Raw genomic sequence first — 13,029 nt, 5'->3', positions numbered from 1 at the left:
TGCACCAGTTCAAGTCTGGGCTGCTCCACTTCTTTTCTTCTTTTAAGATTTATTTATTTATTTGAAAGTCAAGAATTACACAGAGAAGGAGAAACAGAAAGAGAGGTCTTTCATCTGTTGGTTCACTCCTCAGTTGGCTGCAACGGCCAAAGCTGTGCTGATCTGAAGCCAGGAGCCAGGAGCTTCCTTCGGGTCTTGCCACACAGGTGCAGGGGCCCAAGGACTTGGGTCATCTTCTGCTTTTCTAGGCCATGGCAGAGCGCTGGATCGGAAGTGGAGCAGCTGGGACTCAAACTGGCGCCCATGTGGGATACTGGCACTGCAGGTGGCAGCTTTACCCACTACACCACAGTGTGACCCAGCTGCTCCACTTCTAATCTGGGACCCTGCCCATGGGCTGGGATAACCAGCAGAATATAGCCCAAGTGCTTGGACCCCTGACACCTCTGTGGGAGACCCGGAAGAGGCTCCTGGCTTTGGCCTGGCGCATATCAGGCCATTTTAGTCATCTGGGGAGTGAACTAAAGGATGGAAGATCTCTTTTCTCTTCTCCTCCTTCTCCCTCTCTCTTTGTAACTCTTTCAAATAAATAAATCTTTTTAAAAAGCTTAAAAATAAAGCTTTTTAAAAATAAAATCTCTAGTATATTATTAAATAGGATTCAATCTTTTTAATTAAAGCTTTTTTAAACGTGAGAGACAGAAATTGTCCATTCACTGGCTTACTCCCCAAATGCCTATGATGGCTGGGCTGAGGCTGAAGCCTAGGAGCTGGGAATTTAATCCATGTCTCCCACTTGGGTGGCAGGAATCCAATTACGTGAGCCACCACTGCTGACCACTCCCAGGGTCTGTACATTGGCAAGAAGCTGGTGTCAGGAGCCAGAGCCAGGAACCAAACCCAGATACTCCACTGTGAGATACGAGATGCAGGCATCCTGCCCAGCAGTTCCCCACCCCGTTATCAGTGTTGTTAAATGACTGGTATGCCATTGATTGTGTATTCTGTAGTTTACTTCAGATTTCTCCTGTGTTCTAATCTGCCCCAGTGTTTTAGATTGCTTTCAAATTTGCTTTCATGACAGTCTGTGTGTGTTGTTCATGTTAGTGAATGTTCTGTCAGTAAGTCCTGTGTGTCTGTATGTGGCTATAGCTATACAAAACAGGGACTTCTTAGGGGAATTGGCTCACACATTTATGGCAGCTGAGAAGTCAGGTGACATGCTTGCAGCCTGGAGACCCTGGGTTGCCGGTAGCGAGGTTCAGTCCTGCTTCAGAAAGCCAAGGAGATAACTCTGAGCTCAAGGCTGAAAGCCCAGGTACCAGCGAGGGGGCCACTGCTGTGACGGCTCGAAGTCCCAAGGCCACAAGACTGGAGTTCTGATGCGCGAGGCGGGAGTTAAGCCAGTCCCCATTTTCAGAGCAAGAGACCAGTTCACCCTCTGGATGTACTGTCTCCAGGTCCTCACACTGTACCTACCCACTCCGGTGCCTGGTCTTCCCACCTTGTTCACCCGGACTCACAAGCTAGTGTCATTTGGAAACACCCTCAGAAATACACCCAAAGTAAAGCTTTCCAGGTCTGTAGGTGTTCATCCAGTCAAGTTGACACCCAGTTGACACTCCGTATAGCTCCCTTTTCTGTTGTTAGTTGTCCGGCCTGATTTTCCGTAGAAGAATAGCAGACAGGGTCATTATGCCCTGGACAGGGCTTGACAGGGTTGGGAACGCACTGGACTCTCTTTCCATGACTGACAATACTGGTTACTCCCTTGGGCCGTCAGGAGGGCGTGTAGTGGATTACGCTGGGCCGGTTGACGAGCAAGCTGCGCCTGACCATCTTCCTCTTTGCAGGATGTTTTGGAAGAATGTATGTCTCTTCCCAAGCTGTCTCCTTACTCCGGATGGGTGGTCGATCACGTTCTACCCCACACGCAGGAGAACCCACCTGCCTCTGAGACTTCACCCACCTCCGGGTCCACCTCAGCCCTAGACCCACCCCCGTCCGTTTCCAGATCTTCTGTCAGAAGCTCTGCCTTCTCGTCAGCCTCCCCCACGACCCCAGATGGAGTCCAGGTAAGGTTCGGATCAACTTGGGACCAAGGCGTGGTGGCTGCACAGTTGAGGTGTTGGATGGTATTGAACGACCCGGGGATGTGATGGTTGTTTCTCGTTGCAGCTGTCTGTAGAGACAGTGTTTACTCCTTTACTCCGACACTCGGCGCTCCTGTGAAACCTCCTCTCCATTGTTAGCACCAAGAATAGTAATTGACGTTGTGGCAGTTGGGTTTTTTTCCTCATGAACGTTATTGGTGGCTCCTGGAAGGCTTAGAATAAAAATGACACCTGCTCTTAAGATGTACCTTGTCATGGTTCTGTGTTTTCACTTTATTGCTGCCTCTCTGTTGTCCCTGCTTTTGTTTCTTTGTTTCTCTCGCTTAAAAACAATTACATTATTACTTCTGGTGCTTTTTTTTGTACATTTCTAGAGGTAGTTTGTGTATTTGTAAATATACAAAAGCATATAGTCTTCTTTTTTTTTTTTAATGAAGGTAGTGGAATATACTGTTGGATACTTTATTCTTTAAATTTTTTAACAATATGTCTTGAAAATCTTTTTTTTAAAAAGGATTTATTTATTTGAAAGAGTTAGATATCTTCCATCTTCTGGTTTGCTCCCCAGATGGCCACAGTGACCTGGGATGGGCCAGGGCAGAGCCAGGAGCTTCATCTGGATCTCCCACATGGGTTCAGGGGTCCAGACACTTGGGCCATCTGCTGCTGTTTTTCCCAGACCCTTAGCAGAAAGAGCTGGATCAGAAGTAGAGTGACTGGAACATGAATCGGTGCTCGTAATAGGATGCCGACATTGCAGGCCTTGGCTTACCCCACTGCACTACAGTGCCAGCCCCTCTGCCCAGTGTCTTGAGAAGTTACCACCACACTGTTTTCCACAGGAGCTGCTGCTGCATTGTTTTACCTTCCCACCAGCAGTGCACAAAGATTCCAGTTTGTCCATATATATATATATATATATATTTTTTTTTTTTTCCCAATTTGCTTGAAAGGCTGAAAGACACAGAAGGTCTCCTTTCTGCTGGTTCACTTTCCAAATACCTGCAACAGCTAGGGCTGGGCCAGGTGGAGGCCAGCAGCCTGAACTCAGTTGGCATCTTCCACGTGGGTGGCATGGACCCAAATACTTAAATCATCGCCTGCTACCTCCCAGGAAGCAGGTCAGCAAGAAGCTGGAATCTGGAGGCAGAGTCAGCACCCCACCCAGGCACTCCAGTGTGGGACTCAGGAAGTTCCGGGTGTTGCCTTCACCCCTGCACCAAACCCCCACCCCTCTCCATATTCTTGCAACATTTGTTGTTTTGTGTTCTTTTTTTTTTTTTTAATTATTTAGTTGAAAGAGTTACAGAGAGAGAGATCCTCTGTCCGTTGATTTGCTCCCCAAATGGCCACAATATCCAGGGCTGGGTCAGACCCAAGCCAGGAGCCAGGAACTTCATTCAGATCTCCAATGTAGGTACAGGGACCCAAGCACTTGGGCCAGCCTCTGCTGCTCTCCCAGGCATATCAGCAGGGAGCTGGATCATCAGTGGAGCAGCTGGAACTTGAACCGGTGCCCATGTGGGATGCTGGCACTGCAGAAGGAAACTTAACTCCCTATGTATGCCACAGTGCCAGCCCCCTCACCCTTCCCCTTTATTTTTTAGAGATTTATTTTTTATTTGAAAGGAAGAATTACAGAGAGAGACAGAGAGAGAGAGAGATCTTCCATCTGCTGGTTTACTCCCTAAATGGCCACAATGGCTGGAGCTGGACCAGTCTGAAGCTAGGAACCGGAAGTTTCTTTCGGGTCTCCCATGTGGATGCTAGAGCCCAAGCACTTGGGCTGTTCTCTGCTGCTTTCCCAGGTGCATTAGCAGGGAGCTGGATCGGAAGTACAGCAGCCGGAACTTGAACTGGCGCCCATATGGGACGCGTAACCCACTGTGCCACAGTGCTGTTCCCTCCCTACTTTTTTAAATCACCATAGTAAATATGATGTACAATTTCACTATGGTTTTGACTTACGCTTGCCTAATGATTAGTGATGCTGAGCTTCTTTTCATGTGCTTATTGGCCATTAGTATATCGTCATGGAGAAGTATTACTCCTGATAAATAGAAACTTACTGTGTGATAAATAATCTTAAAAGGCAATATGAGATGATTATTCACTTTATAAAAGAGTACGTGGTTCTTTTCATGGAGGATTTATAAAGAACTCTTAACAGAAATGGTTAGGGGGGAGTGGGATAGCAGTTGGGACAACAGGTGGAATGCCTGCATCCTATATCCAAGTGCTTAAAGTCCTGGCTCCTCCCCTGGTTCCAGTTTCCTGCTGGTGCACACTCGGGGCAGCAGGTGATCCTCAAGTAGTTGAGTCCCTGCCGCTCATGTGTGAAAGACCCTGATTGAGCTCCCAGATCCTGGCTTCCGCTTGGCCCAGCCCCAGCTGTCATGGCATTTGGGGAGTGAACCAGCGGATGGGAGATCTCTCTCTCTCTCTCTCTCTCTCTCTCTGCCATTCAAATAAATACAAATTAAAAGAAAAAAAAAGCAGGCAAAATATATGATTAGACATTTTACCTAAGAAATTAATGAATGCAGATGGCAACAAAGCACATGAGAAGTATTGCTTTTAAAGATTGATTGACTGGGGGGCGCAAGCACTGTGGCGTAGTACATCCCATATGGGTGCCGGTTCGAATCCTGGATGCTCCACTTGCAGTCCAACTCCTTGCTGATGGTTGGGGAATGCAGTGGAAGATGGCACAAGTGCTTGGGCCCCTGCACCCTCATTGGGGAACCGGAAGAAGCTCCTGGCTTTGGATTGGGAATGAACCAGTGGGTGGAAGATCGCTTTGTCTCTCCCTCTGTCTGTAACTTTGCCTCTTAAATAGATAAATAAATCATAAAAAACATTAAAGATTTATTTACTGGGGCCAGTGTTGTAGCGTAGCAGGTAAAGCTATCACCTGCGACTCTGGCATCCCATAGGATTGCTGGTTCGAGTCCTGGCTGCTCCATTTCCCATCCAGCCCCCTGTTAATGGCCTGGGAAAGCAGAGGCCCCTGCTGCCCGACATGGGAGACTGGAGAGAAGGCCCTGGCTCTGGCCTGGCCCAGCCCTGGCAGATGCAGCCATCTGGGGGTGAACCAGCGGATGGAAGATCTCTCTGTCTCTCCCTTTTTTTCTGTAACTCTTGTGAAAATAATAAGCCTTTTAAAAAATTTATTATTTTTTGTTTGGAAAGTAGGATGAAAGAGGAGGAGGGAGGAAGAGAGACAGAGGGAGAGGGAGAAAAGGAGAGCCAAAGAATATCTTCCATCTGCTGGTCTATTTCCCAAATGTCTGCAACAGCCAGGGCTAGAAGCTCAAGCCAGGAGCTCAGTCAGGGTCCCCCACATGAGTGGCAGGGACCTGAGTTCTTGAGCCATCTGTTATCTCCCTGGCACTTCAGCAGGAAGCTCTGTCGGAGGTGCAGGGTAACCAGGATTCAGACTGGCATTCCAATATGGGCTGTGCCTCATGAAAAGTATTTGACATTGTTAGCCATAAGGGAATTATAAACTAAAAGGACAGTGAGAGGGGCCAGCACTGTGGTGTAGGGGTTAAACTGCTGTCTGCAGTGCTGGTGTCCCATAAGGACGCTGGTTTGAGTCCTGGCTGCTTCACTTCCTATCCAGCTCCTTGCTAATGTGCCTGGGAAAGCAATGGAAGATGGCCCACCCATGCAGGAGACTCTGAAGTAGCTCTTGGCTCTTGGCTTTAGACCTGCCCAACTCCAGCCGTTGAGGCCATTTGGGGAGTGAACCAGTGGATAAACTTCCCTTCCTCTCTCTCTGTAACTTTGCCTTTCAAAAAAAAAAGCAGAGCAGATAGTGCTGGAACGAACGGGTGCTCTGACATGGGATGCTAATGTTGCAGACAGTAGCTTAGCAGGTTGTACCACAATGCTGGGTTTTCCATTTTATTCTGACAACTTTCACATTCCTTTCACCATTTATTCTTTTGGAATTTCTGTGTTTAAGTAATGTAGACCCAGTTTAAACTATTTTGCGTAGCACAAGAGATGGGAAGAAATTATTGCACAATGGGTTATTGCACTGCTTGCTACTGGCCTCACGTGTCCATGCTGCGGTTCCAGTCCAGACTGCTCTGTGTCCGATCCAGCTCCCTGCTAATGTGCATGGGGAGGCAGCAGAAGATGGGCCACGTGACTGGGCCCTTGCATCCACGTGGTGGGTCTGAATGGAGTTCCTGGTTCCTGGGTTTGGCCTGGCCCAGACCTGGGTGTTGGAAGCCATTTGAGAAGTGAACCAGCAGATGGAAGATGACTCACCTCTCTCTCGCTCTCGCTCTCGCTCTCTCCCCCTCGCTCCCTCTCCCTCTCCCTCTCTAAATAAATAAATATTGCCAGGAAGTCTGGGAGTACATCTGCAATTAGATCTGGAAGATCTATGTTCTGCTTGTCTGCTTGGCCTTATTTCTTTTCTTTTTCTCTCAGTTATTCATTTTTTATTTGTTTAAAAGGCAGAGAGACAGAGAGACACCTTCCATTTACTGGTTCCCTCCCCAAATTCTTGCAGCAGCTGAGGCCGAATCAGGCTGAAGCCAGGAACTCAGAACTCAGAATGAGTTTCTCATGTGGGCGGCAGAGACCCAAGTACTTGAGCCATCACCTGCTGCCTCCCAGGATGCACGCTTGGCATTCTTTATGACTTGATCCAGTGACCCAGGCACAGGGTTTTGCCTGGGCAGCTCTCATTTCTGCCTGACTTTTGGTTTAGTTTTCCAGGTATGTGGCCCGATGGCTGCTGGGAGCCCCAGACTCACATCTCCTTAGACTAGCATCCCCTGAAGAGGAAGGAAGTCCTTCCAGGCGACTCTGTCAGAAACCTTAAAGATGGGCCAGCGCCGTGGCTCAACAGGCTAATCCTCCGCCTTGCGGCACCGGCACACCGGGTTCTAGTCCTGGTCAGGGTGCTGGATTCTGTCCCGGTTGCCCCTCTTCCAGGCCAGCTCTCTGCTGTGGCCAGGGAGTGCAGTGGAGGATGGCCCAAGTGCTTGGGCCCTGCACCCCATGGGAGACCAGGAGGAAGCACCTGGCTCCTGGCTTCGGATCAGCGTGGTGTGCCGGCCGCAGCGTGCAGGCCGCAGCAGCCATTGGAGGGTGAACCAACGGCAAAGGAAGACCTTTCTCTCTCTCTCTCTCTCTCTCTCTCTCTCTCACTGTCCACTCTGCCTGTCAAAAAAAAAAAAAAAAAAAAAAAGAAAGAAACCTTAAAGATGGTCTCTGGCCTGGCTTGGCTCATGTGCCTCTTTAAATAGATGCTGGGTGCAGGAGAATAGCACTTTACCAGGCTGGCCACAGGCTAACGTCTGAGGCCAGGAGTGGGGATGTTTGCAGACCTGGGCTCATGTTCTATCCAGAGCACCTCAAGACAAATGGACGCTTACAGGAAAGGCAGCAAATGTGCTGGGTAGAGTAAAACAGGCAAGCAAAGCAAAGCAAAAGCCACCCAAAGACGTGGACATCAATTTAGTAAAGCGGTTAGAACAAGGTCAGTGTCATGAAAAGCACCGTGCTGATCATCTGGTAATTTTGTTGTTGTTATTGGTGGTGGTTAGTAAGTTGGGATGTGATTCTTGTCTCGAGGAAATGACACCATGCTTACCATGTTAAAAAGCTGAATTCTTTTCCACTCCCATCTATGCAGGACAAACAGGAGTCCCAGCGTCCAGAATGTATAGCGCTTCAGTCCTCCCGGGGGATCCAAGTCGAAGGATGCATCCGAATGTACGAGCAGGTGCACAGAATGAAGGGAGCGGTGAGTGACCCCGGAGGTGGGGCAGACTTGGCCCCGGGAGCCTCATTTCCCTGAGCGCCTCAGGGCTTGGGGTGGCACTGTGCCCTATCCTCGTGTCCCACACTCCGACGCAGGGGTTGTATAATGTAGAGGTCAAGTGCAAGCCTACAGAAGTCAGATCTGGTTTCGAATCCTGGTGCTTCCATTTTGCATGGCTTTGGGAAAAAATGACTAGCTTTCCTGGATTTTATTGACCATTTTCAAATCTTGGAGTTTTCAATTAAGGTTATACCATGAAGATGATAAATTAACAGTCTCTTGGAAAAGGTGCTATTTTAATTAACTTGCCTTTTTTAAAAATTAAAAAACAATGCATGATTTTGTAAAAATTTCTTAGAAACCAGGAGTTTATGAAGTACTTTTTCTGTTATGCTCCCTTCTTTTTTTTAGGGTTTATTTATTAGGGCCAGCATTGTAATATGGCGAGTTAAGCCATCACTGTACCACCACCATCACTTGACATCCCATTCTGAAGTGCTGGTCAAGTCTCGGTTGTTCAGCTTCTGAACCAGCTCCTTGATCATGTCCAGGGAAAGCAGCGGGAGTGACAGGGAGAGACAGAGGTTGTCTGACCTCTGGTTTACTCCACAAATGGCCGCACAGCCAGGGACTCCATCCAGGTCTCCCACATGAATAACAGCAGTCCAAGTACTTGAGCCTTCCCAGGTCATTAGCAGGAAGCTGGGCTGGAAGTGTAGCAGCTGGCACTGAACTGGCCGTTGATGGGGATGCCAGTGTTATAAGCTGTGTCTTAACCCACTGCACTACAAAGCTGGCCCCAGCTAAGAGCTTCTTTGTGGTGGTTTCTTGTGGCTTCCGTGGCTGAGCCTGGACTCATCTCAGTGTTTTCCGCATTCTCTTGTCTGGTAGCTAAGATTATCTGTTGGCTGGAACACCTGCCCTGTGCCCATGTAGGCAGGGCTTCATCAAACTGTGGTGGTTGGCTCCAGGAGCAAGCATTTAAGAGACCAGCAGAGCTATGTGTCCCTCCTTCCTCCGCTCCCCCTCTTTGGAAAGCAGACGGAGGAAGAAGGAAATCTCGTACCTGCTGATGCCTACAATAGCCAGGGCTGGACCAGCCTGAATCCAGGATCCCAGAACGCAATCCAGGTTGGCAGGGATCCAAGTACTTGAGCCATCACCTGCTGCCTCTCCGCGTGCACAGAGCAGGAGCCGGAATGAGGAGTAGAGCTGGAACTTGAATCCAGGCACTCTGATATGAGATGTGGGCTTACAAGCAGTGTGTGAACAACTGTGCCAGACATCATGGATTGCCTTTTCTCACCCAGCCTCAGAAGTCAGGTGGCATAACTGCCGATTTCTGTTCGTCACGATAGTCATCAAGGCATGCTCAGGTTGAACAGTGGAGGGGATGGAACAGGCGTCAGCATTTGCAGATTTAGTTTTGAAGTTACTACAACAGATAAAATAAATCTTTTTTAAAAAGCAAGGTGTGGGCCATCTGTTGTGTCACAGGGGAGAAGCTGCTGCCTGTGACACTGGCGTCCCACATGGGCTCTGGTTTGACTTCCATCTGCTCCACTTCTGATCCAGCTCCTTGCTAATAGAGCTGGGAAAGCAGCAGAGGATGACCCAAGTGCCTGCACCCACGTGGGAGACCTGGAAGAAACTCCTGGCTCCGGCTTTGGCCTGGCCTAGTCTCGACTGTTGCTGCCATTTGGGGAGTGAAACCAGTGAATGGGAAACCTCTCTGTCTGTCCATCTCTTTCTCTGTCACTCTGCCTTTCAAATAAAGATAATAAATCTTAAAAAACAAGTGACAAATGACAGCACAAATGCTTGGCTCCTGGCTGTTTTGGTCTAAGACTGGTGGGTAGACAAGAGTTGACTGTTGTCAGCTTATCCTTCCATTTTCTTCTCTTCTTCTTTTTTTTTTTTTTTTTATTTTGACAGGCAGAGTGGACAGTGAGAGAGAGACAGGGAGAAAGGTCTTCCTTTTGCCGTTGGTTCACCCTCCAATGGCCGCCACGGCTGGCATGCTGCGGCCGGCGCACGCGCACCGCGCTGTTCCGAAGGCAGGAGCCAGGTGCTTCTCCTGGTCTCCCATGGGGTGCAGGGCCCAAGCACCTGGGCCATCCTCCACTGCACTCCCTGGCCACAGCAGAGAGCTGGCCTGGAAGAGGGGCAACTGGGACGGATCGGTGCCCCGACCGGGCTAGAACCCGGTGTGCCAGCGCCGCAAGGTGGAGGATTAGCCCGTTGAGCCACGGCGCCGGCCTATCCTTCCATTTTCAGCCCCATGGGGCCCGCCTTTGTTAGATGTGGCCTTTCCCAGGCTGCTCCGCTCCCTTGAGGCACGGTCTGCTTCTGTGTATTAGTGTGTGTACACACGTGTGTGTGTGGGGGGGCATCTTTGCTCAGCTTTGCTCTATCACGCACTGCTCCTGCACCAGCTTCCATCTTCCAGAGTCTGCGGACACGTTTTCCTGCTGATGCTCTCCCTCCTGCTCTCCCTGGTTGTCTTTCCTTCCCGATTCTCATTTTAGCCATCTCGGAGGACTGTGCTTGTATTCAGTTTGCCTTCTTGTGTTCGAAGCTTAAAGTAAGTTTAACTAGAATGTCGTAACATGTTAACAAAATATTTTTGTAAAGATAATATTTATTTATTTGAAAGGCAGAGTTACAGAGTGCAGAGGCAGAGAGAGAGAGAGAGAGAGAGAGAGAGGTCTTCCATCTACTGGTTCATTCCCCAGATGACCGCAATGGCTAGAGTGGCACTGATCCGAAGCCAGGAGCCAGGAGCTTCTTCCTGGTCTCCCAGGCGGTTGCAGGGGCCCAAGGACTTGGGCCATCTTCTACTGCTTTCCCAGGGCATAGCAAAGAGCTGGATGGGAAGAGGAGCAGCCGGGACTCAAACCAGCGCCCATATGGGATTCCGGCACTGAAGGCAGTGGCTTTACCTGCTACACCACAGCGCCGGCCCTAAGATTATTTATTTATTTATTTGAAAGAGTTAGGGGAGTGAGGGTCGGAGGAAGAAAGATCAAGAGATCTCCCATCTACTGGTTTATTCCACCAATGGTCACAACAGCCCAGACTGGGCCAGGCTGAAGCCAGGAGCCTGGAACTCCCCCCAGGTCTCTCACATGGATGCAGGGGCCCAAACACTTGGGCCATCTTCTGTTGCTTTCCCAAGCTCGTTTATAGGGAGCAGCCTGGACATGAACTGGCACTCTTAAGAGATACCAGCATCACAGGTGGCAGCTTAACCTCTGGTGCCACAACCCAGCCCCAGCAAAATGCTTTTGATGTATCTCTGTGCAGCAGTAGAGTGTCTCTTCTTCTTTAAGGGCTGCATAGTGTTCTGCAGCATGACTGTACTGGAATGTATTTTATCATTCCCCAGGTAATTTGTTCTAAATTTATTACTATTAGCAGGGAGGCAGTGAACATCTTTGTATGCATATCTTTGCATTTGCTCAGGATAAATTCCTAAAATGGCTTTAGTGTCAAAGGATATGTATTACTTTAAATTTTGGTAGGTAAAATGTCATATTGGACTGTGCCATGTAATATGCTGTGGCACAGCATATTAAAGCCCCAGCCTGCAGCACCAGTGTCCCATATGGGTGCTGGTTCGAGTCCCGGCTACTCCACTTCTGATCCAGGTCCCTGCTAATGCTCTTGGGAAAGCAACAGAGGATGGCCCAAGTCCTTGAGCCCCTGCACCCACGTGGGAGACCCCAAAGAAGCTCCTGGCTTCAGATTGGCCCTACTCTGGCCATTGCAGCCATCTGGGGAGTGAACCAGGGGATGGAAGAGTTCTCTATCTCTGTTTCTACCTTTCTCTGTAACTGTTTCAAAATAATAACATAAATCTTTAAAAAACAAAACAAAACTCCAAATCTTAAAAAAGAAAACAAAAACTATGCATGGATTTCAAAATGTTTTAAAAAAGTCATATTAGAGGCTGGCACTGTGGCATAGTGGCTGCTGCTTGTGAGACAGGTGTGTCATACCCAAGTGCTCGTTCGAGTCCCTGCTAGTCCCCCGCCTGTTCAGCTTCCTGCCTATGTGCCTGGGAAGGCAGCTCATGATGGCTCAAGTATTTGAACCCCTACGGCCAACACGGGAGACTTGGATGAAATTCCAGTCTCCTGGCTTCATTGGCCCGGTCCTGTCTGTTGTAGCCATGTGGGGAGTGAACCAGCAGATGGAAGATCTGTCTCTCTGTGTCTCCCTCTCTGATACGTTTATTATTATTATTTTTTTAAGATTTATTTATTTCTCTGAAAGGCAGAGTGACAGAGAGAGAGCGAGGTCTTCCATCCGCTGGGTCACTCCCCAGATGGCTGCAGCGGCCATGGCCGGGCCAGACCAGAGCCAGGAGCCTGAGCTTTGTCTAGGTCTAACACGTGGATGCAGCAACCAAGCACTGGGCCGTCCTCTGCTGCTTTCCCAGGTACATTAGCAGGGAGCTGGATCAGAAGTGGAGCAACTGAGACCCGAACCAGCTTATATGATTGCCAGCATCACAGGCGGTGGCTTAACCGGCTATGCCACAGTGCTGGCCCAAACAAACTTTTCTAAAAATGCTTTATTGCCCTAAAAACCATAAGAGAGCTCCAATGAAATATCTGATTCCCTTAGGTATTTTTTTCCTTGTGCAGTAAGGAAAGGGTTTCCTTAGTGGAGGTGTGGGAGAAAGTGTAGGCGGAGATAATAATGCGAGGAAAGGAGTAAAACAATTTGCATAGCTAGTTTGTGGCATGAGAATAAGGATATCTGTAGATTATGTGGAACCCTTGTCAGAGCGCACAGAATGGAACCTTAACAGTGTATATATGGGGCCTGGTGCTGTGGCGTAGCTGGTAAAGCCGCTGCCTGCAGCGCCAGCATCCTATTTGGGCACTGGTTCGAGTCCCAGCTGCTCCACTTCCAATCCAGCTCTGTTCTATGGCCTGGGAAAGCAGTAGAAGATGGCCCAAGTCCTTGGGCCCCTGCACCCACCTGGGAGACCCGGAAGAAGCTTCTGGCTCCTGGCTTCGGATCGGCGCAGCTCTGGCCGTTGCAGCCATCTGGGGAATGAACCAGTAGATGGAAGACCTCTAATAAATAAATCTTTAAAAAAAAAAAAAAAAAAAA

The 13,029-nt window shown here is 49.0% G+C and overlaps 1 protein-coding gene across 1 annotated transcript in view; it reads left to right on the top strand.

The window, feature by feature from the left end:
• The window catches only part of GLE1 (GLE1 RNA export mediator), a 52,790-nt gene that overhangs the window by 14,782 nt on the left and 24,979 nt on the right, over positions 1 to 13,029 (top strand). Inside the window, exons 2-3 of the mRNA XM_062207442.1 lie at positions 1,854 to 2,075; positions 7,774 to 7,884. Of these exons, the coding sequence (XP_062063426.1) occupies positions 1,854 to 2,075; positions 7,774 to 7,884 (333 nt within the window). The remainder of the gene's footprint in view (positions 1 to 1,853; positions 2,076 to 7,773; positions 7,885 to 13,029) is intronic.

Source organism: Lepus europaeus, chromosome 12, assembly GCF_033115175.1.
Source record: "Lepus europaeus isolate LE1 chromosome 12, mLepTim1.pri, whole genome shotgun sequence".
NCBI classification, from domain to species: domain Eukaryota; kingdom Metazoa; phylum Chordata; class Mammalia; order Lagomorpha; family Leporidae; genus Lepus; species Lepus europaeus.
This window is presented reverse-complemented; position numbering and strand designations above follow the sequence as displayed.